The following is a 23,860-nucleotide window of genomic DNA, read 5'->3' as shown; positions in this document are numbered from 1 at the left end:
CATGACGTGGGTGCTGGCTGACCTCAGCGTAACTGAAGGACCGTGAGTTCCCCGGTATTTTAATTTTACCTCTGGGACTCTTCTCCTCCAGCGTCCCAATGCTCGTGTGAATATAATCTTTAATGGGAAACAGGATGTCACACCTTCCAAACAGGCAGACACTGGTTTGCTGCTACCATGGAAGAGGGTCATCAGCTGTTGGCAGAACCAAAAGGCTTCTTTGCCTTAGTGCTGAAATATGAGGGGGGGAGGAAACCGTTTCTCCTCACACATAATGGCTAGTCTCAGACCTAAAACCCACTGGCTTCTGACGAGAGAAAGGACAGGAGCCGCTGAGCTTGGTTGTCCAGTCCCTCTGTCAGGTCCACAGAGAAAGGACTGGTAATGGTGAAGTTTCAACACGAAGAGAATATTAATGTGGCAAACAACCAAGAGGTAATAGCTAGTTTCTAGGTTAAAAAAATCAATATATATATATACTATATATATATATATGTATTATAATAAAGTTTTAAATACAAAGTGCTTTTTATATATCGAGAATGATACAGTGTTAATGAGTAGATCCCTGTTTTGTAATCTTGATTACAAGAGTTAACTGGTAAGAACTTTCTTTCCTCTTTCTAGACAACGTTCAACAAGTGAACACCTGGTGGTAGAAGCTTAAGGGTCAGAGGCCATTGCCAGCAATGTCTGTCACATTATAGCAAAACCAAACTTTTAAAACAAAATTTCATCCCAAATCCAAGAAAAGTTATTTTTATTTTCAGGAAAAAAAGGTTTCCACTTGGAAGGAATAGACCAGTAAGTTTATGGAAAAGTTGACATAGAGTAGCACCCTGTCCTACCCTGGTGATAATTTCAGGTATATTACATAGCTTAAAAGCATCCTGAACTAGGCTTGCTTTTCACCCTGAAACATCTGATTGGAGAAAAGGTCTCAGAATAGCTGCTCATCGTGTTGTTTTTGGTAGGTATAGCTAGCTATGTGGACTTGTAAATTTATGCGGCTTTATCTATAATTTGGGAGCATGAATCCGTAGACTACTTTCTAAAATTAGGACTCCGTTCCCCCCTTTTAAAACACATCCCAGCACTCCTAAAAGACCTGGCAGCCTTAGCTCAGTGTGACCCTCTAAGGAATAAATATCTCCCCTACCGATGCATTTCCAAGACTCCTCTTTTCTTGTGCAGTTTCCCCCCCTCCACTGTGACCTGCCACTCACAATTCTGCTATTTGGCAACTCTCACTCAGACAGTTGGGGGGAGTGTCATTGCGGCACTCTATTTACTTATGAAGTTTACAGGTAATTCTCAGCTGTGACTTTTGGCTCCTTCCCCTAACTGGTCACTGACTGACCTCTTGGGGAAGAACCATAATCTAAGATAGAGCAGGAGGCTACCGCAGCCAGTGGTACCGTGGTCAGTCACAGCAGGCTCGACGTCTACTAGCCGTAGAGCAAGTCCCACTGTGTGGATGCTACAGTTAAAACGTAACGGATTTGGGACAGCAAGCCAATTAGAAATACCTATCTCTGGCACACTAGAGAATTAGAATTAGATACAACTGTTCAAACTAAATGCTAGTACTAAATACAAAATTCTGCCTTATCAAGAGTCTGAAACACACTGTGACAGTGGCATCTTACAGAAATCAAAGCTTGTACCATAAGCTGTTTTATACTTCAACTGTCACCCTCTTCCTATCTCCTTAGTTTTAGTTAAAATACCCTTTTATAAAGAATAAAACCAGACGAAAGCTGTTAATTTTGCATCCTAAGAATCACATTGTTTGTAGCTTTTACGTAAGTAGCATTTCGTTCAGTAAAGCAGCTACCAAAACAAATCCACATTACCTAAGTATCTATAGTAAGAGCAAAATAAGCTTCCATGACCTTGTAATGAGTGATCAAAAACAGCTACCACCTGAAATGGAACTGGTGGGCTAGCGTCCAGTTCCAAGTGCAGGTCTCTCCATCGCCAAGTCCACCTGCCCCAATCACAAGCCTAAAGGTGTACCCGGCCAGCTGGAAGGTGGGTTAATTTACCCCCGTTACCTACTCCAGACCTGGACTAGAACACACAAATCTGAGGAATTGGATTTTTTTAATTGGCCTACTTAGAACTGGTCTTTCAGAAATATCTTCCATTTTTTTAAGCTTCTCTCATAATAGCAAGTAGCACACATCATCTGTGCCCAGATTTGCATAATTACCATCTTTTATTTTGGTGCCTGCCACTCAAGGGCCAGATACTATTTTTAGTTAGCCTCAGTTGTATTCTGCTCAGCCTTTGCAGCTTCATAAGACTTGGTACAAGAAGTCACGTGCCTGTGGAAACTGTCCCTCCACATAAATCTCTTTGCACAGATATTACACTCATATGGCTTTATGCCTGTGTGAATTTTCATGTGGCCCACGAGGTGATGCTTCATTTTGAATTTCTTACCACAGACCCCACAGCCATAAGGCCGGAGCCCGAGATGCATACTCATGTGTCGATCTCTCTGGCTCTTGTGAGTGAAACTTTTCCCACACTGACAAGGATACAGCTTGTCAGTGGCTGAGAATCCCAAGTGGGAAGCTTCTTCTTTAATCCCTGTTACCATTTCAATATTCTCACTGTAGCCTGCTGGTAGGGCAGCCTCCTGTCTGTGCCCAATGAGATTGCCCTCTGACCTCTCTCCAGAAAACTCTTCCATGGAAGAGCCATAGAAATCCACCTGCTCATCATAATTGCTTTCATCAGCCTGTTCGTCAAATTCTGCTTCCACTTTTTTCTCCACGATGTGAAAGTCTTCCTCTACTCCCGACGGCTGGACCGAGTGCTCCGACTGCATGTTGTTGATGGACTCGGTGACCTGGTGTTCATCGTAGGGTGCGTGCACGTCCATGCCCTCGCATGCCTGCTCAAAGCGCTCGGGCTTCACGTGGATCCAGCGCTTGTGTGCCATTATGCTGGGCTTGCTGTACAGAGGCCGGGTGTAGTGGAACTCGGCACTGTCGCTGGCCGCCTCCTCCCCGTCCTGGCTTGCCATTTCAGTGCTCAGCCGGTCATGCTCTGTGGACGAGTTGCTGGGAAGGTATTCGTGCTCAGTGAGCTGAGATGACAGCTCGTCTTTGGTGCTCTCCTCTTCGTTCTCTCCATCCCTCAGTTCTTGGGATTTGGGGAAGTCAGTATGGCTCCCAGAGCCCAGCTCGAAGCTCTCTACCAGGCCATTATAACTACTGCTGCTTGGAGACTGGTGATCACTGCTATGATTTAGCTTTTGACAAAGGACTGTAGGGTTTCCCTCTAAAACCTCAGTGCATTTGTCTACCACATGCCACATCTGGAGGAAGCTTGCTGCTGTTAAGTAACTAACAATTTCTGGAGCGGGCATTACTAGACGTCCCGTATAACTAGACAGGAGAATGTTCTCAAACACTCTTGGGTTCATCACATCAGGCAAAACAATCCTCCTGCTGTTTTTCAGAAGCACCTGGTCACAAAAGTAGGGCGAGCTGGCAGCAAGAACAGCTTTGTGTGCCCGGAAAATGTGGCCTTGCACAACAATGGAGACATCACATAATTGTCCTTGCTGGCGCTGCTGGTTCAGTTTCTGCAGAATGGTGCTGGAAAAATCAGGAAATTCTACTCGAAAAGAGTTTGTTCCAGGCTCCATTTCATCACAAATCTTGTTCAGTGCTACAAAAGAAAGAAAAGTGAGTACTAATGCCATCCCAAAGAGAAACTTACTGATCACTAAGAAAACTGAGACAGGTCCCACAGTGCCACCAGAGTCTCTTGCCTGTGGGCATTAGTGGGTGGAGCATCCATTCCCCAGAGCAAGGCTAGCAGGAATGAGTGTGCCAAGAGTAGGAACCACCTACCACTCATCACGGTATTAACTCCTCATTTGCCTGTGTCTGAAAACCCAGCAGATTTATCAGTGGTATTTATCACATCACTCTAATCTATAAGTATTGCTAAATACCAGTATGAAATAAAAGTATAAGATAAAAGAACCAGACCACCAAAGCAAAGATTGCAAGTCAACAATGAGAGAGAGGGAGAGATGCCAAGAGAAGAAGTGAATGTTTCTTGAGTATATGTCCCTGGTATATAATTACTATATATGAATACACCCATTTTTCAATTAATCTTTACAATGACTCTGCAAATATAGGGACTGATATCCAAGTTCAGTGATTTCAAGCAACTATGCCAAGGTCAAAATACAAGTTTTTATTAAGATGGAACTTGAATCTAGGTTTCTGTGACTCCAAAGCCTATGCTATTTTTCCTATCACATCATTCTGCTTCTTCATAGAAGATGCCAAAATACCAAGTAGTCATTAATAATTTTAAGAGGTAAGACAGTGTTTTAAGAATGAAGTATTAGTTTATGGTTTATACCTCTTAACATATTTCATCATAATTTAAAACAAAAATAGACCAAGAAACAAACTATTTAGATATCTGCAGTTTCAAAAACGAAAGAAGACTACGTAAAAGTATAGATTAGAAGTATGTAAACAGATTCTCTGCTTGATCTCATCAATGTAGAATTTTGTTTTTAGTTAACTGGAAAAAAAATGGGGAGAGGGACTAATACACACATGAGTGGGATTAGTTCCCTCATAAAAGAGACACCCAGAATTCCCTATAAGGACAGGACAGGAAATTCTACCTATGAACCAGGGAGTGACACTGAATTTTCTGCCCCCTTGACGTTGGACTTCCCAGCCTCCAGAACTTTGAGGAATAAATTTCTATTTATTTTGTTACAGTAGCCCAAGTGGACTAAGACAACACATCAGCACAAAACGAGCTAACTCATTCTGTTCAAATGGCTGTTAGTTTCCTGCTATATGGATTTATCATTACATAAGCAGTTCTCTTCTTACAGAATTTTATTTGTCCAGTTTGAAATTATGAGGAATGCTATAATGGACATCTGTGCATGAATATCTATAGATTAATCTCTACCAGTGGAATTGCTGGGTCAAAGAAAGGGCTGTGCATTTGACATTCTGATATGTATTACCAAACTACTTTCCAGAAAGGTTGCAGCAAGCCACACTCCTACCCACAGTAATGACAGCACCTACTCCCCAACACTCTTACCAACATTGGATGTTATCAAATAAGATTTTAAAAAGTTGGCAAATCACCAAAGTGACTAATCCATGATTCACTGTTGTTTTGACCAACATTTCTTTAATCCTATATAATAAAGAGGTAATATGAAAATTAACCCTCACATTGTCACAAGATGGCTGCACCCACAGAGGAGGTGGGGTTCCCATAATGAGCAATCAGCAGGGACCTGAGGCTTCGTGGTGCCAGGCCAGGGCGGGGACCTGAGGCCACACCCCCCGCCCGGTGGGGCTTGATGGGGGACCTCAGGCCACACTCTTTGTCAGGCCGAGGGACCTGAGGCCACGCCCCTGCCTGGCTCGGGGACCTCAGGCTGCATCTCCTGCCTGGTGGGGCTTGACAGGGGACCTCAAGGCACGCCCCCCCAACCCCGGCCTGGGCCAGGGGACCTCAGGCCATGTCACCCACCTGGTGCCAGGCCGGGGGACCTGAGGCTGCGCCCCCGCCTGGTGGGGCTTGATGGGGGTGGGGCCGGCAGAGTCTGGATCTTGCCCAATGGGGGTGGGGTCGGCTGGGTCTGAGTCTCTCTCGATTTCAAGGTGCCTGCGGGTGGGCGGGGACTTGACTCTGGGTCCTTCGGCGTGCCCCAGACTCTGATAGGAAGAAGACTTTCTCTTTTTTAAATTTTATTATTTTTTAAATAAATCTTTATTGTTCAAATTATTACAGTTGTTCCTCTTTTTTCCCCCCTCCACCCGGTTCCCACCCCACCCTCTGCCCTTATCCGTCCCCCCGCCGTCCCCCACCCCCGCTACTGTCCTCATCCATAGGTGTACGATTTTTGTCCAGTCTCTTCCCACAACACCCACACCCTTTTCCCCCAGAGAATTGTCAGTCCACTCCATTTCTATGCCCCTGATTCTATTATATTCACCAGTTTATTCTGTTCATCAGATTTTTTTATTCACTTGATTTTTAGATTCACTTGTTGTTAGATATGTATTTGTTGTTCATAATTTTTATCTTTACCTTTTTTCTTCTTCTTCCTCTTCTTAAAGAATACCTTTCAGCATTTCATATAATACTGGTTTGAACTCCTTTAGCTTTTTCTTATCTGTGAAGCTCTTTATCTGACCTTCAGTTCTGAATGATAGCTTTGCTGGGTAAAGTAATCTTGGTTGTAGGTTCTTGTTATTCATCACTTTGAATATTTCTTGCCACTCCCTTCTGGCCTGCATAGTTTCTGTTGAGAAATCAGCTGACAATCGTATGGGTACTCCCTTGTAGGTAACTGTTTTTCTCTTGCTGCTTTTAAGATTCTCTCTTGTCTTTTGCTCTTGGCATTTTAATTATGATGTGTCTTGGTGTGGTCCACTTTGGATTCCTTTTGTTTGGAATTCTCTGCACTTCTTGGACTTGTAAGTCTATTTCTTTCACCAGGGAGGGGAAGTTTTCTGTCATTATTTCTTCAAATAGTTTTTCAATATCTTGCTGTCTCTCTTCTTCTGGCACCCCAATAATTCGAATATTGGTACGCTTGAAGTTGTCCCAAAGGCTCCTTACACTATCTTCATATTTTTGGATTCTTTTTTCTTTTCCAGTTGGGTGTTTTTTGCTTCTTTGTAATTCAAATCTTTGACTTGATTCTTGCGATCCTCTAGTCTGCTGTTGGATCTCTGTATATTATTTTTTATTTCAGTCAGTGTATGCTTAATTTATAGTTGGTCCTTTTTCATATCCTCGAGAGTCTCACTAAATTTATTGGCGGTTTCTAGAAAATTCTTGAAAAACCTTATAACTGTGGTTTTGAACTCTATATCCAGTCCTTTGCTTTCCTCCATTTCTGTCATTTGTGACCTGTTTCTTTGTCTCCGCATTATGGCTGCTTCTCTGTGTTGATAGAGTGGCTTTGTGTGCTAGGTGTCCTATAGGGCCCAGTGGCTCAGCCTCCCCAATTACCTGAGGTGGACACTCTTGGTGCACCCCTTTGTGGGCTGTGTGCACAGTCTTGTTGTAGTTAAGCCTTGATTGTTGTTGGTATCACTGGGAGGAATTGGCCTCCAGGCCAATTGGCTGTGAGGATCAGCTGTGTCTACGATGGGAGAACTTCTGTGCTGGAGACACCCTTTTGGGGCAAGACTTACTTCAGTGGGGCTTTGGTGCTCACTGAGTCTGCCCCCTGAGTGTGTCCCTTATGGATCTGAGGAGTTGTAATCTGGATGGTTCCACTCTGACCACTGGGTACACTGGCTCTTGGATCTCTAAGGAGGTGCTAATTTAGCCTCTGCCTGAGGCCACCCAGCAGGAGCTACGGAGAGATCTGCAGATTCTTCTTCGTTGTTTGGGGTTTGGAGGTACCCAGATGAGGCCCAGCTGTGAAGCAATGCAAGCTGCTGTGGGGCCTGGGGCCTTCTTTTGGATGTTCTGGGTCTTTCTGACTCAGCTGCAGTTTGTTAGGTAATTTTAGATTGCAAAGGGCCAGGCCATTCATATGCAAAAGCCTCTGCTCAAAGCTTGGGTGGGGCGGGGTCTCAGGGAATTAACAGGGCGGAGCAAACAGCTATGGCTGATCCTCAGCCCTGCCTTAAGAGGCCCCGGGTCTCAGTGTCCCTCGGTAATTGCTGCAAGCACCTCTGAGAGAAAGCCGCCCTCAAGTTCTGCCCGTATGAGTCTGGGTCCCCAGAGTCTCACCCGGAACAGGAGTTCAGAGCAGTCGGGAGCTTGTGTCTCCCTCCTGATTGAAAAAGTCAACCATGTCCTCAGTTGCCAGCCCTTTCTGCGCATGAGCCTCCATACCCCTGCACTTTATTTCCTCACCTCCTCTGAGTCTCAGTGTGCTTTTCTCTTTCCTTCTAGTTATAGAATTTCCACTCAGCCAGCCTTTATGTGGTTCTGGATGATGTCCGTTTTGTCTTTTAGTTGTAGTTTTGAAGTGGTTGTGCAAGGCAGCAATTTCAGGTGTTTACCTATGCCGCCATCTTGGTTTCTCCTCGGAAGATTTTCATATACATTTTACTAATTTTCTTTCATCTCTGACACTTCTATTATAGAGAAAGGGCAAATAGCAATATTAAAATATTTCCTCTAATTAGTTCCCTTTTAATGTGCACCAATTTCATGCACCGGGCCACTAGTTATTATATAAGATACTCTTTACTCATGTTTACTGGTCACATTTTTCCCTTAAATTATCAGTCATATCCTTTGCTCAAATAAATTGGGCAATTCATCTGATTGATTTGTAGTTTTTTTTTGGTAAATTCATGAAATTAACTTTGAAATGTATGTAAATTACCCAATCTTTACTTTTACGGCTCCAGGGCTTTGTGTTAGACATGGAAAAGCATTCCTAACTCCATGGTTATTTTTAAAAAGTAAACAAAAATTATTTAGGCTTTTCCTTGGTACATTTTTTAAAAAGCACATTAAACCTTTAGTACACAAAGTTTATTTTGGCATAAAGAGAAATATTGGGATCCCCCTCCAAAATGGCTAGCCTACTTTTCTAACACTATCATTGAATATCCACCTTTTCTTCAAGATTCAAGTACGTGTTGCAGAATTTTAAATGACTGATAATTACTTTTATTGTTAAAAAATATATTTATTAATTCTTACAGAGAGGGAGAGGGATAGAGAGTTAGAAACATTGATGAGAGAGAAACATTGGTCAGCTGCCTCCTGCACGGCCCTTATTGGGGATTGAGCCTGCAACCAAGATACATGCCCTTGACCGGAATCGAACCCAGTACCCTTCTTCAGTCCGAGGGCCGATGCTCTATCCACTGAGCCAAACCAGTTAGGGCTGACAATAGCCTTTTAAAAACAGTCCTACAAACGTAAATGCCATAGCACTGTTATAGAAAACTAGAGGCCCAGTGCATGGATTCATGCACATTGAAAGGAAATTAATTAGAAGGTGGCCAGTGGGGCAGAACTGGGCGAGATGGGCTGGACACGCCCTAGAGCCAACCTCCTGCTGTCCCTCCTTGGCCGGTCGCACCTGTGGCGATACTGGGGCTCGAAGGGCATCTGTGGAGTGAGTGGGGTCCCTCCGGCAGGTGGAGTCCCTCTGCCTGGCCTGCAGGGATTGGGCTAAAACCGGCAGTCCAACATCCACCAAGGGGTCCCAAAGTGCGAGAGGGCACTCTGCAAAGTTGCTGTTGCTCAGCAGTTCCTGTGTTGAGCGTCTGCCCCCTGGTGGTCAGTGAGTGTCATACCTACCAGCACGTCATGACTACCATCTCGCCCAGTCACTTAGCCTTTTATATATATAGATGGTGGAGTAGAAAGCTCTAGAGGTCAGTACCTCCACCAAAACAACCAGTAAGCTATTAAAATTATCAGAATCGACTACTTTGGAACCCTGGAATCTGATCAGACACTTACAGTAACTTATAGCCTCTCCCTTCTTCAAGGTGAATCTAAGCTGCTGAATCTTGCTAAGAAAGCAGCATGCCCAAACTAGCTACAATCCCTGTTCCTCAGCCCGGCCATAGCCTGGGGAACATTGGCCCACATTCCTACAGTGGCTGGCTGATGCCAGGGTGGACAAGGGCCATGTCCTCCAAAAATTGGGGGGGTTTGCCCCTGGCCAGTGTGGTAGACCCACACAGCTTTGTTTGGATTCCTCAGGTTGCAGTGGCTTACCCGGCAGCATCTACCATAATGTTTAAAAAAACCAACATATGTTCACCTGCATTCCTGTGGGTCAAAGCATTTGAGGAAATCGTTGTCAAGCCACAGTCTGACCACATAGATAAAGCAGCAGAAACTTCAGTGACTATATACAACAAGGAATACTATAGACTTTGAAAAATAGTTTGGAAAAATCACTGTTCAAACAGGCAACTGCAGCCCTCAATGAGTAATAAAGGAAATTGTCTCGGAGGAGAAGAATCTATTTCAAGAGTCACCACATTAGAATACTCAAAATGTTTCAGTTCTTAATAAAAACTAAAAATTACACAAAGAAAAAGGACAATATGGAGTATTCACAGGGAAAAAAGAATCAGAAATTCCAGACATTGGAAGCACTAAAGATGTTAAATCAATCATCTTGTGTATCAAATTGCTAAAAACAAACAAAACGAAAACGCTATATGACAAAGAACTAAAGGAAATCAGGGAACAATGTCAATGAAGAGTCAGAAATTATAGAAAAGAACCAAATAGAAATTCTGGAGCTTAAAAGAATAGCTGGCCCTAACCGGTTTGGCTCAGTGGATAGAGCGTCAGCCTGCGGACTGAAAGGTCCCAGGTTCGATTCCGGTCAAGGGCATGTACCTTGGTTGTGGGCACATCCCCAGTGGGAGGTGTGCAGGAGGCAGCTGATCGATGTTTCTCTCTCATCGATGTTTCTAATTCTCTATCGTTCTCCCTTCCTCTCTGTAAAAAATCAATAAAATATATTTAAAAAAAAAAGAATAATAGCTGTGTTATAGGCTGAATTGTATCCCCTCTCGTATTCATATGTTGAAGCCCTGTAACCTCTAGTACCCCAGATGTAGCTATATTTGGATATAAGGTCTTTAAAAAGGCAATTAAGTTAAAATGGGGCTCTCAGGGTGGGCCTTAACCCAATCTGACTGGCCTGTTGGTAAGAAATGAAATTTGGCATGTGTGGGGAGGGGGGTGGGATGGGAATGGGGGGACGAGGACAAATATGTGATACCTTAATCAATAAAGAAATTTAAAAAAAAAAGAAATGAAATTTGGACACACAGGGGGTGTGCGTAATATGAAGACAATGGGAAAGTGGCCATCTGCAAGCTAAGAAGTGCTCAGAAGAAACCAACTCTTCTAACACCACAATCTCAGACTTTTGGCCTCTAGAATTGTGTGTGTGTGTGTGTGTGTGTGTGTGTGTATAAATTCTGTTATTTAAGTCACTTAGTCTGTGATGTTTTGTTATGGCAGACCTAGGAAACAAATATGAGCTGAAATTAAAAATTTGTAAAAGGAATTCAATGGCTGATTTAAGCAGGCAAAAGAAAAAAAAAGTCAGCAAAGATAAAGTAAATGATATTATCCAGCCTGAGTGGTAGAAAGAATAATAAAGAAAAATGAACACAATTTGAGGCACCTGTGGGACTATCAAATGTACCACCACCAACATGCACATCATGGAACTCTCAGAAGAAGAAAGGGTAGAAAAGATATTTAAAGAAACAATGGTCAAAAACTTCCCAAATTTGATAAAAGACACACCTACACATCTAGAAGATCAACAAACTCCAAGTGGGATAAAATTAAAGAAATCACACTGGATACATTGTAAGTCAAATAGTAGTAAGACAAAGGATAATCTTCTTGAAAGCACAAGAAAGAAGCAACTCATCACATAAAAGGGCTTTTCAGTAAGATTAACAACTAATTTCTCATCAGAAACCATAGAGGCAGTGGATCACATTTAAAGTGATAGAAGAAGGCAGTGGTATGACATTTAAAGAGCTAGAAGAAAAACCTGTCAACCATAAATTCTCTATATGGCAAAAGTATACTGTCAATAATGAAGACCAGTATGAAGACCCTGGACGGGTAGCTCAGTTGATTAAAGCATCATCCCAATACGCTAAGGTTGCAGATTCAATCCCCAGTCAGGGCACATATGAGAATCAACCAATGAATGCATAAGTAAGTGGAACAACAAATTAGTGTTTCTCTATGTGTCTCCCTTCCTCTCTCTCTAAAATCAATCAATAAATAAAAATTATTTTAAAAGACTGAAGCGGAAATTAAGACATTTCCAGATAAATCTAAGGATGTTGTTACCAGTAAACCTCCTCTACAAGAAATGATAAAGTGAGGTCCTTTAGGATGAGATAAAAGAACATTAGATAGTAATTCAAAGCTATATACATAAATACAGAATACTGAAAAAGGTAACAACATAGGTAAATATAGAAACTGGTATTATTATGCTTGGTTTATAACTCTTTTTTCTATATGATTTAAAAGATAAATGAATAAAACAATAATTGTGAATCTATGTTAATAGGCACACAAAGTAATAAGATGTAATCTGTGACAATAACCATATTAAGAGGAGAGACGAAGATGCATTGGAGCAGAGTGTTTACATACTATTGAAACTAAGTTAGAATTAGTCAAACTAGGTTGATATACTTAGTATAAAAAAAATAGGTTGTTATATTTAAGATACTGACTGTAAATTTTAACGTAACTAACAGAAAAAGAACAAAAAATATATATGAAAAGAAGGGAATCAAATGGAATACAAAAAAATAAGTTAAAAAAACAAACATTTTTAAAAGACAGTGATAGAGGAACTGAGGAACAAAAAGCATACATGATATTCAAAAAACAAATATCTAAATGATAGAAGTAAATCCTTCCTCCAATTAAAAGGCAGAGATTAGCAGAATGGATTAAAAAACATAACTTATTTATATGTTGTCTATAAGAGACTCACTTCCGATATAAAGGCACAAAGAGGTTGAAAGTAAAACGATGAAAAAAATATTGCATGCAAAGAGTAATCAAAGAGAACTGGGGTGGCTATACTGGGGTCAGCAAAATAGGTTTACAATTCTGAGTACATAAAACACAGAGTTTATTCTTGTATTATTTTCCATACAAACTACAGACCTACTTTAGCCCATCCCTATATTACCATCAGACAAAACAGATTTTAAGTCACAAAGGGTACAAGAACAAAGACTATTGATAAAAGGTGCAATCTATCAAGAAGATATAACAATTATAAATACACACACACACATATATATACACACCTAACAAGAGAAACATAATGAAGCAAAATATGATGAAGCAAAAATGGATAAAACTGAAGAAACAGACAGATCTATAACAGATTGACTTTAACACCTCATTTCCAATAATTAATAGAAAAAACAGACAGATCTACAAGTAAATAAAGGTATTGAACAATATTATAAATCAATTATACCTACAAGACATATATAGAACACACACAAAAAAGGGAATGCAGTTCTGATACATGCTACAACCTGGATGAATATTATGCTAAAAATGAAACATCATACTAAACATTAAATAAGCCAGATACAAAAGTACAAATGTTGTATAATTCTACGTATGTGAAATATTTAGAACAGGCAAACTCATAGAGACAGAAAGTAGATCAGAGGTTACCATGGACTCAGGAGAGTTATTGCTTAATGGGTAGAGTTTCTGTTTGGGGTGAGAAAAAATTTTGGAAATAGAAAGTGGTGCTGGTTGCGCAATAAGTACAATGAATGCCACTGAATTGTACACTTGAAAATGGTTAAAATGGCAAACCAATGATATACACTGAGTGGCCAGATTATTATGATCTCTGAACGCATAATAATCTGGCCACTCAGAGTGTGTGTGAGTGTGTGTGTGTGTGAGTGTGTGTGTGTGTGAGTGTGTGTGTGTGTGTGTGTGTGTGTGTATTAGAGGCCCAGTGCATGAATTCGTGCATGGGTTGGGTCCGGCCAGCCTGGCCAGGGGGAGGGGACATGGGCGGTTGGCTGGCCTGCCTGTTGGTTGAACTCCTGGTTGAGGGGACAATTTGCATATTAGCCTTTTAGTATATAGGATATACACTGAGTGGCCAGATTATTATGCATTCAGAGATCATAATAATCTGGCCACTGAGTGTATTTTTTTTCCTTTTTTTGTTAATCCTCATCCAAGGATATTTTCCATCGATTTTTTTTTTTTTAGTGAGAGTGGAAGGGAGGGGAGAGACACAGAGAAAGAAACATCTATATGAGAGACACATCGATACGTTGCCTCCCATACTCACTCTGATCAGGGCCTGAGATTGAGCCACAATTGAGATACCTGCCCTTGACTGGAATCAAACCTGTGACCTTTCAGTCCATGGGCCAATGCTCCAAACACCAAGTCAAACCAGCCAGGGCAATATATATATTGGGTACAAGAACAAAGAATATTGATAAAAGGTACAATCTATCAAGAAGATATAACAATTATAAATACACACACACATATATACACACCTAACAAGAGAAATATATATATTTTACCACACATTAAGACAACTGGGAAAAAGTCATATAACTTTATTTTTAACTGTGTCAATTGCAATTTAATAAGTATCTGATCTCTGCCATAATTTTGGGTGCATGTGGCTTTCTACATATTTCCTGATCTTAGTAACATGCAAAGCCTGAACTTTAAAGGTTTTTCTGTTATGTATGTGATATTTACAAAGTTACAGGCAGTTGTGATCTATAAAAATAGTATACCTCCTGTTTCAATTATTTAAAAGACTTTAACAGAAGTAATGAATTAACTCGCCAAAAACAATATAAAATACTGTATGTAAGGTCCTATGAGGGATCTTAAGATGATCAAAGCATCTAACTGTCCAGAGTTTATAATCTGATAGTGGAGATTTAAAAACAAACAAACGCGAATACAACCCTGTTGTTCAACCCAAAGCTTGACAAAAAGTACCAGGAATCCAGGGGCGGGAACCTGGTGTACCCTACATTTACATATCTTGTCACTATAAATTTTGGTGTCAGCAGCGTAAGAGGAAGACTTGAGGGTAGCATATAATTCTTCCCATTTACCACATCCTAACCAAAATAATCTAAGAAGTGTGGAAAAGTTGGCTTGAGTCCTGGAAACTAGAGATCAGAGTTATCTATATGCCATAAACTTTAATTAAGGGTATAGTAGAGATGTGGCCAGACTGAAAGGAGCCGTTGCCCCAGCAACTCCACCTGCTATACCGGGCAATCCTCAGATAGTGCAGCAACTGGGTCAGAGGACCACTAGTACCTGTTCATTTGGAAGGTCTGTAACTAAAAAGTGAGGGTGGACAGTGGGGCAGGTCCTCCAGATTGGCAACACTCAAAAGTGGCTGCACTGGGATACCAAATGAATGGAGCAGAAGGAATAATCAGATAAAATACTTAATAGAAGAAAACTTCCCTGAGTGGAAAACCTGGTTGCCTCAGTAGAGATTTCTTTTTAAAAAAACCTGATATGAGGCCGGGGCTCAGTAGTAGCCCAGGAAGGAAGCAAAGACATCGCTCATCATTTGCCAGCTGAGCAAGAGACTACAGCAGATCCCTGGTATCACTTTCACCAACAAGGAGGAAAGTGCAGAGCTCAGGCTCCCCTGAGAGTACCTAATCGCCTCTGGCCCCAGCCATTCCCTTAAGCTTAGCTCTGGTGTCGGTATGGTTCAGGCTGTCCACCAGCAAAAGAGCTAAGAGTTTATTCTAACAGCACCCAGATATATGGTGAAGGACCAAAACCAATCCACCCAAAAGGGAGAACATTTCAGACCTGAGCAGAATGTTTCCCTCTAAAAAAATAATAACAGAATTAAAGCAACATGGTTTTATTCTGTTAAGTAAATGAGGTCTGTAAATAGATTCTACAATAACAAAAAGAAGAAAATAGCAAGAGATAAAGAGTACAGTTTAGATAGCATTTTAAAATAACTATCTAAGGAAAACATGGTCTATATGAATGAAGTATAAGGAAGAAGAGACAAAACAGCAGAATGATATATAAAAAAAGAGTTCACTGAATATAAGGAAAGAGGTAAGAAAACTAATAGAGCAGAAATTTAAACAGGCAATAAGCAGCAGAATTTCGACTATAGAAAATGGAATCAATGATATGGAAGGCACGTTGGGGAACTTCTATCAGAATTCAGGAGGAGGATAATAATATGAAAACAGCAAGAGAGAAGATAATAGAACAGAAGAACAGAGACTAGAGATGAAACACACCACAACATATGGCTAATTACTGTCTTTGAGAGAAAGAACAAAATGAATGGAGCAGAAGGAATAATCAGATAAAATACTTAATAGAAGAAAACTTCCCTGAGTGGAAAACCTTCAGAGGCTTTCGGTGGGGACAAATTAGCCCCAGATAAAAAGCAATGCTGGTCTTGCTAGGCAAAGCTTAAAATTAAGCCTTAAAAGGATCAAACTATTTCCATGGAACTTAATTGTGTTCCAGAACAATGCTTGAGAATATTTAAATTACAGAAAAATATCCAGAACCCAACAAGGTAAAATTCATGTCTGGCACCCATTAAAAAATCACCATGCATGCAAAAAAAGCAGAAAAATGTAGTCATAATAAGAAGAGAAAAAAATGATCAATAGAAACAGACCTAGAATGACAGATTTATACAATTAGTAGAAAATTCTATATCCCATATGTTCAAGAAAATAGAGGACAATTAAGCATATTAGGTAGAGAAGGAAAAAAGAACCAAGTTAAACTTTTATTTTTTAAATATTTTTAAATTGATTTCAGAGAGGAAGGGAGAGGGAGAGAGAGATAGAAACATCAATGATGAGAGAGAAACATTGATTGGCTGCCTCCTGCACGCCCCCCACTGGAGATGGAACCTGCAACCCGGGCATGTGCCCTTGACCGGAATCAAACCTGGGGCTTTTCAGTCTGCAGGCTGACGCTCTATCCACTGAGCCAAACCAGCTAGGGCCAAGTTGAACTTTTATAGATTAAAATCAACATTGACTTCTGAAAGAAAAAATCATGTTGAAAATATAAAGAGATGCTGGTGCTATTCACTGTGTACGTTTACCTTGCTAATAAAAACTATACATGTATGTGAGCAATAGCAAGAAAACTAATCAAGATTGATATTTTTTATTATATTAATTAGAGGTCCGGTGCACGAAATTCGTGCACTCAGCGGGGGCGGGGGGGGGGGGTGTCCCTCAGCCCGGCCTGTGCCCTCTCACAGTTCAGGAGCCCTCGGGGGATGTCTGACAAGCTGGCAGTTGGACATCCTTAGCGCTGCTGCAGAGGCGGAAGAGGCTCCCACCACCGCCGCTGTGCTCACCAGCCATGAGCCCAGCTTCTGGCTAAGAGCACTCCCCCTGTGGGAGCACACTGACCACCAGCGGGCAACTCCTGCATTGAGTGTCTGCCCCCTGGTGGACATCAGAGTGACCAGTCATTCCACCATCTGGCTGAAACTGGCTCTCCAACATCCCCCAAGGGCTCCCAGATTGTGAGAGGGTGCAGGCTAGGCCGAGGGACCCCACTGGTGCACGACTGGAGCCAGGGAGGGACTGCAGGAGGGCTCCAGGGCATGTCCAGCCCATCTCGCTCAGTCCCAATTGGCCAGACCCCAGCAGCAAGCTAACCTACTGGTCAGAGCATCTGCCCCCTGGTGGTCAGTGCACATCATAGCGACTGGTCAACCAGTTGACTGTCTGCCCACTGGTGGTCAATGTTCATCATAGCGGACCGTTGAACAGCCTTAGCATATCATTAGCATATTATGTTTGATTGGTTGAACAGCTGACCGGAAACTTAGCATATTAGGCTTTTATTATATAGGATGTCCATTCTTAGCTTCTTCCTTTGTTATTTTACAATAAACTTTTAATTTTGGAGTAATTTCAGCTTTATAGAAAAGTTGTAAAGGATGATGAGTGTTCCCATACACCCCTCACACAATTTTCTTTAATGTTAACATCTTACATTACCATGGCACATTTGTCAAATAAAAAACCAACACTGGTCAATGCCTATTATAACTGGAAGTTTGTATGTCTTATTCCCCTTACCTCTTTCACTTGCCCCACACCCTTCTTCCCTCTGCCAACCATCAGTTTGTTCTCTGTTTCTATGATCTGTTTTAATTGCAGAATTAAAGATTTTAATTGCAGAATTAAAATCTCCAGACCGTGGTCAATCAGCACCCTCATATTTTCTCCTAATTGGAACACTCTAGCCAAAGAACTTAGCAAAACCTCTTTTAGGATTTCTAAAAAACATGCTACTTACTTTAAGAAGTTTGACTCATAGCACCCTTTAAGCCACCACTGAATGTTTTAAAACTTCAAGGCAAACATTCCATTGTGGTAAACAATTTGAGACTAAAAAAAAAAAAAAAGGTATTAAGCACTCTTATGTTTAGTGCAGCATTATCTACAGTAGCCAAGAAATGGAAGCAACCTAGGTGTTCATTAATAGGCGATGAATAAAAATAACGTATATGCACACAATGGACTATTACTCAAAAAAATAAAAGAATGAAATCTTGCCATTGTGACAACATGGATGCACCTGGAGGATATTATGCTAAGTGAAGTCTGAAAAAGAAAGACAAATACTACATGATTTCACTTATATGTGGAATCTAAAAACAAACCAAAACAAATTAACAAACAAAACAAAAACAGATCATAGAAACAGAGAACAAACTGATGGTTGGCAGAGGGAAGAAGGGTGTGGGGCAAGTGAAAGAGGTAAGGGGAATAAGACATACAAACTTCCAGTTAAAATAAATCAGACATGAAGACATAATGTACAGTACAGGGAATACAGTGACAGATGGTCATTAGACTTGATGATCACATCATCTATGTATATAAAAGGCTAAGCAACTGTCCGACCAGTAGCTATGATGTGCAATGACCACCAGGGGGCAAATGCTCAATGCAGGAGCTGCTGAGCTGCAGTGACTTGGCAGCTGCGGTTCTCGGGTGATGGACTCTGGAATCAGAGAGGAGGGAGCCCGATTCCGGGGTGTGTCACCCGAGAACTGCCCTCTCGCAATCCGGGACCCCTCGGGAGATATCAGACTGCTGGTTTCGGCCCAATCCTCACAGGCCAGGCCGAGGGACCCCACCTGCTGGAGGGACCCTGCTCACTCTGCAGACGCCCTTTGAGCTACAGCGCCGCCCCAGGTGTGGAGGGACTGCGGGAGGTTGGCGCCAGCCCTCTCTCTTGCTCAGTCCCGCCCCGCTGGCCACTTTCTAATTAATTTCCTTTCAATGTGCACGAATCTGTGCACCGGGGCACTAGTAAGGTCTATAAATGTCAAATCATTATGTTGTACACCTGAAACTAATATAATATTGTATACCAACTATACTTCAATTATTTTATTTTTTAAAGAAGGTATTCCCTGGCCCATGTGGCTCAGTTGGAGCATCGTCCTGTGCACCAAAGAGTCATGGGCTCATACCCAGGTTGCAATTTGAGGGATGCGCTCTCTCTCTCTCTCTCTCTCTCTCTCTCTCTCTCCCCCTCCCTCTTACTTCGTCTCTTTCCCTAAAAAATAAATAAATAAATAAATAAATAATACAAATTTAAAAAAAAAAAAAAAAAGAAGGGCCTACCCAGTTTGGCTGAGTGGATAGAGTGTCGGCCTGCGGACTGAAGGGTCCTGGATTCAATTTCGGTCACGGGCACATACCCTGGTTGTGGGCTTGATTCCCAGTAGAGGGTGTGCAGGAGGCAGCTGATCAATGCTTTTCTCTCATCATTGAAGTTTCTATCTCTCTCTCCCTCTCCCTTTCCCTCTTTAAAATCAATAAGAATATATTTTTAAAAAATAATAAATAAATAAAAATAAAAAAGAAGGTACTGTTCTAGGCATTAACTCCCCACTTATCAGTTATCCTGCCATTATACTACAATAAAGCCAAGGAAATGTTTTTAACTGCAGCCTCTCATGTTCATTAAAATTTAGGAGAAGCTCAAATCAAGAAAGCAGAATGCAGAAAGGCACTTGTTTCATGAAAATTAACTACATACCAACAAAATAAAAGGAAAGTTTTTTTCCTCAATATGTTACAAACAAGACAGAAAACTTTCCAAACTTATTTTAGATAAAGATACAGTAAAAAGAAATAGCTCATGAAAATGATATGGAGCACATTCCACTAATTTTAAGAGGCAATTTTTTTTTCCACATTTTTAAACTTCTTAAACCAGGATGTTGGCACAAAATGCAACACAGTGTAAAAGCATGAACACAATTCTGAAATGAAAAGTATTCAAAAGAGAAGGAATGTTAAGTTTAATGAACAATTTAACCTGTTTATTTCACTTATTCTTTCTTGTTACATATGCATTAGAATATCATTGAAAACATCTAAATAAGCCTAAAAATGTTTCCAATAAGAAAACTTAAAAGCCTAAATGATAAGAAAGCATATGTCAGAGCTTAATTCACAGTGTTTTCTCCTCCTTTGGTGGTACATAAAATAATCGATGTTATCTAGGATACAACACGGTGGTAATTTAGCTGCCACATCTTATAAGAAAGTTTGATAAACTATTTTATAGGCAAATTGGTAGTTTAAGTACAAGCATAAAATAAAGGCCTCCCTATCAGAATACACAAAAGAAATAACACATAATTTTGCATTATTATAATTAAAAGACAAACTATTTTTCCAACCCTATGAGTTTTCTTCATGTGAAAAGCAAAATCTTCCTTAAATTTTCTACTGATGCAGCAGACTCCTGCATTGAATCCAAGGAATATGGAGGAAGGAGAGCCAGGGTGGGACCTGCTATAAGTAGAAAACTCGAGGAAGATTCTAACAGAATTCTTTTAACCAAACTCCTAAGGACCTTGGCTGCGAAGAGAGCAGGTATCAATAATTGTAGGTTCAAGTAAATATTATTCCTAAGAGCTACAGAGTGAATTTTTAAAATCACATTTTCTTTTAAATATGTTTTTTATTGATTTCAGAGAGGAAAGGGGAGGAAGAGAGAGATAGAAACATCAATGAGAGAGAATCACCAATCCGCTGCCTCCTGCATGCCCCCCACTGGGGACCGAGCCTGCAACCTGGGCATGTGCCCTGGACCAGAATCGAACCTGGGACCCTTCAGTCTGCAGGCCGACGCTCTATCCACTGAGCCAAACCAGCTAGGGCAGTGATTGGCAAACTCATTAGTCAACAGAGCCAAATATCAACAGTACAACGATTGAAATTTCTTTTGAGAGCCAAATTTTTTAAACTTAAACTTCTTCTAACGCCACTTCTTCAAAATAGACTCGCCCAGGCCGTGGTATTTTGTGGAAGAGCCACACTCAAGGGGCCAATGAGCCGCATGTGGCTCGCGAGCCACAGTTTGCCAACCACGGGGCGAAGGCTAAAATCACATTTTCAAAGAGCTTGTTAGTTCCAGGTGTCTCCAGTGAGCAATTTTTTAGCATTGTGGTAAAACACACTTAACATAAAATTTACCATTTTAAAGTGCACACTTTGTAGCACTTACTACAACTGCAATGTTGTACAACCATCGCCACCATCCATTTCCAGAATGTATGGTCCCAAACGAAAACTCTGTATCCAATTAGACAATAAGTCTCCTGCATCCCCTCCCCTCCCAGCCCCTGGTGAACTATATCGTACTTTCTTTCTCTATGAATTTGCCTATTTTAGATATCTTCTGTAAGTGGACCAACACAATATTTATTCTTTTGTGTCTAGCTTATTTCTCCAGTGAGTACTTCTGTAAAGCAAAGAATGAACCCTAAATTATTAGGTTTCTCATCATTTACTAGTAACTGCACATACTGACCACCTCTGAACAAAGCATACAGCTCTCCCAGAAATCCTGCTCCTGTTCCTTGAGCCTCAAGGGCAGAGAGTCTCAGACTGACCCTTCCTTAAGCTGTGCAGCCAGGTCTAGTTAAGCAGCTGTTGAGAGCCCTGGAGGCCACCCTGGGGTAAGGGGATGGAGCAAAGGGAAGGAGGGAGCTGTGCAGCAGGCCTGAAGAACCGTGAGTAAGAAAAGGCAAGGATTCATTCCGTCACTGGCGCTCTGAGATGGCCGCTGTCTGTACCCTGACACTTAGATGGGGCAGACACCTGTCAGAGTTGAGGCCAGACTGCAGGCTAGTCACTGAGAATGTCACCAGGACAGGAAGCTACAAGGGGTCATGAGTCACCTTCCATGGCTCAGCGATCGGGGCAGGCCTGCTCGCCCTGCCCAGACAAACCCAGTCAGGGGAGGCAAAAACAAGAGAGGAAGACAAGAACTGGCGGGGTCAGAGAAACACGGGTGGCCGAAGAGCTGGACCTACAGGCAGGCCATGAATGAGAATAAGGACTCAGAGGGAAACACGGGGTCCAGAGACACAGAAGCAAGGTGGAGGCAGAAATAAAAACAAGGTTCAACTACTCCGAGATGGGCTCGAGGGATACAAAGTGGAGAGGAATACAAAGTTGACAGGGGCCAAGTTAAGAGGCAAAATGGGCAGGTGACGACAGGTGACACAGACAGCAACAGAGGCGACACCCAGAGGCAAACAGGCAGGTGTCAGCCAAGTCCGGGCGCAGCCTTTCTCTCCCGGCCTGGGCTCGAACCCGAGGTCGCCAAAGGCCGGGACACACGGCGGCTGGATCTCTAAGCTCCCGGGTCCGCCGAGGTCCGTCCGCCGCCGCAGGGTGACCTTGGGCGCGACGCTCCCTCGGGGGCCCTGGCGTCGCGGTGCGCGCGCGGAGATGGCGGGAGACCGCAGAAGCAGGACCCGGCGCACGGGGACTCCCACCACCCGCGCGCGGCTGAAGCATCCGGGTCGGCGGCCAGGCCTGGCGGGGCGGGCGGCGCGCACCGGCCCCGCAGGTGAGCCCTAACCCTCGCCGGCTTCCCTGCCCGCCCCCTCCCCGCCCGTGGTCCCGACCCCGCCGTACCTGCCAAGGGCTCGGCGCTCACATAGCCGGCCCGGGACACTTTCCGCAGCCGGAACCAGGCCCGCTCAAGCTGTCGCCGCCGCGAGCGCCTCAGCCTGCACCTCCCGCCCCCGGAAACGCTTCCCGGTGCCGCCCCCTGAAACTGACAGTGCTTCCGAGGGTGCGCCGGCGAGCGAGCGGTGTGCGCATGCGTGACTCCTGCTCCAGGCGAGACCTCAGGCGAATGCCCCTAGGTATCCCGCGCCTGCGCAGTACAGCCTGGTGCACCTCAATCAGCTTTAGGGACGAGATAAACGTTGACCCATCTCAGTCAGCCTGCCTAGCAGAGGTTGTGTCAAACCGTTTCTGCCTCCACAGCACCTTTGGCACGCAGTGGACGCTTAGTAAATGTTGGATGAAAGGACCAATACACTTTGTGTGGCAGGTGTATTGTGTGGTAGGTGTCGTGCTGGGTCCCCTAGGGGGGGGAAACTCATTTTGTTTAGGTACTAGAGGAGATCCTTTGATCTCAGGGCGGGTGGACCTTCACCCCAGCTGGAGCGAATGACTCACAGTTGGTCCAGAGTGTTCACGGTAATCTCATCGTCATTCGCCCAGTAGTTGGGTAGTTGGACTAGGATTAGTCATGTGGCCAACTTCTGGCCCATACTACTTATTGTAGAAGTCATTGAGTGAGAAAAAGTTTTTTTGTGTTTTTTTTTCAAATCCACTAGGACTTCTAGTTGAGTACACCCCGGAAGTGCTTTGCCACTCTTCTTTTCTTCCTGCCTCTAAGCAGACCTGAAGGTTGAAAGTTCAGTCAGTCACCATCACGTGCTTATGACATGACAAGCAAATGCTAAGGCCAGCAAACAGAAAATGTGAGAGATCCTAGGTCTCATATGACATTAAGCTGCAGCCCCAGGTTTGAGCTGCTTACTCCTGGATGTTTTGTTGTTTGAGCCTCATCAACTTCTTGGGCTATATTTCTAGCAATATTATATCTGAAAATATAACAACAACAAACTATACAAAATTATTAGGAGACGTATTGAAAACACCCTTTTAAATGCATGGACAAGCTTGTGAGAAAGTCAGAAAAATCATCTGAGGCCAGGAATAAAGCAGAAACACAGGCCTAGGAGGTTAGACAAAGTTGATATTCAGGAGTTATGCACAGGTACCGTCTGGCCAGTTTGTCCCGATTGGCTGCTGCATGGCTGAGAAGTATTTTGAAAATCATTTCTGGAGGTAGGTAAACAATGATGCTGCTGCCACCTGTAGGGGTGTCTGCTTGGGTCCATGCAGGATGAGAGCCAAGAAGGAATATATCTTCAAGGGAAGGA

General features: G+C 42.6%; 1 protein-coding gene across 1 annotated transcript; it reads right to left on the bottom strand.

The window, feature by feature from the left end:
- Window positions 1–743: 743 nt before the first annotated feature.
- Window positions 744–22,638, bottom strand: ZBTB43 (zinc finger and BTB domain containing 43). Its single transcript, XM_008155314.3, has 2 exons — window positions 22,536–22,638; window positions 744–3,687 (listed from the first exon to the last, which is right to left on the bottom strand). The coding sequence occupies exon 2, from the start codon at window positions 3,662–3,664 to the stop codon at window positions 2,261–2,263; it is 1,404 nt and encodes a 467-aa protein (XP_008153536.2). The 5' UTR covers window positions 3,665–3,687; window positions 22,536–22,638; the 3' UTR covers window positions 744–2,260.
- Window positions 22,639–23,860: the final 1,222 nt, after the last annotated feature.

This window comes from Eptesicus fuscus, chromosome 15 (assembly GCF_027574615.1).
Source record: "Eptesicus fuscus isolate TK198812 chromosome 15, DD_ASM_mEF_20220401, whole genome shotgun sequence".
Classification (NCBI taxonomy): Eukaryota; Metazoa; Chordata; class Mammalia; order Chiroptera; family Vespertilionidae; genus Eptesicus; species Eptesicus fuscus.
Note: the sequence above shows the minus strand (reverse complement) of the source record. Positions and strands in the feature narration are given on the sequence as shown.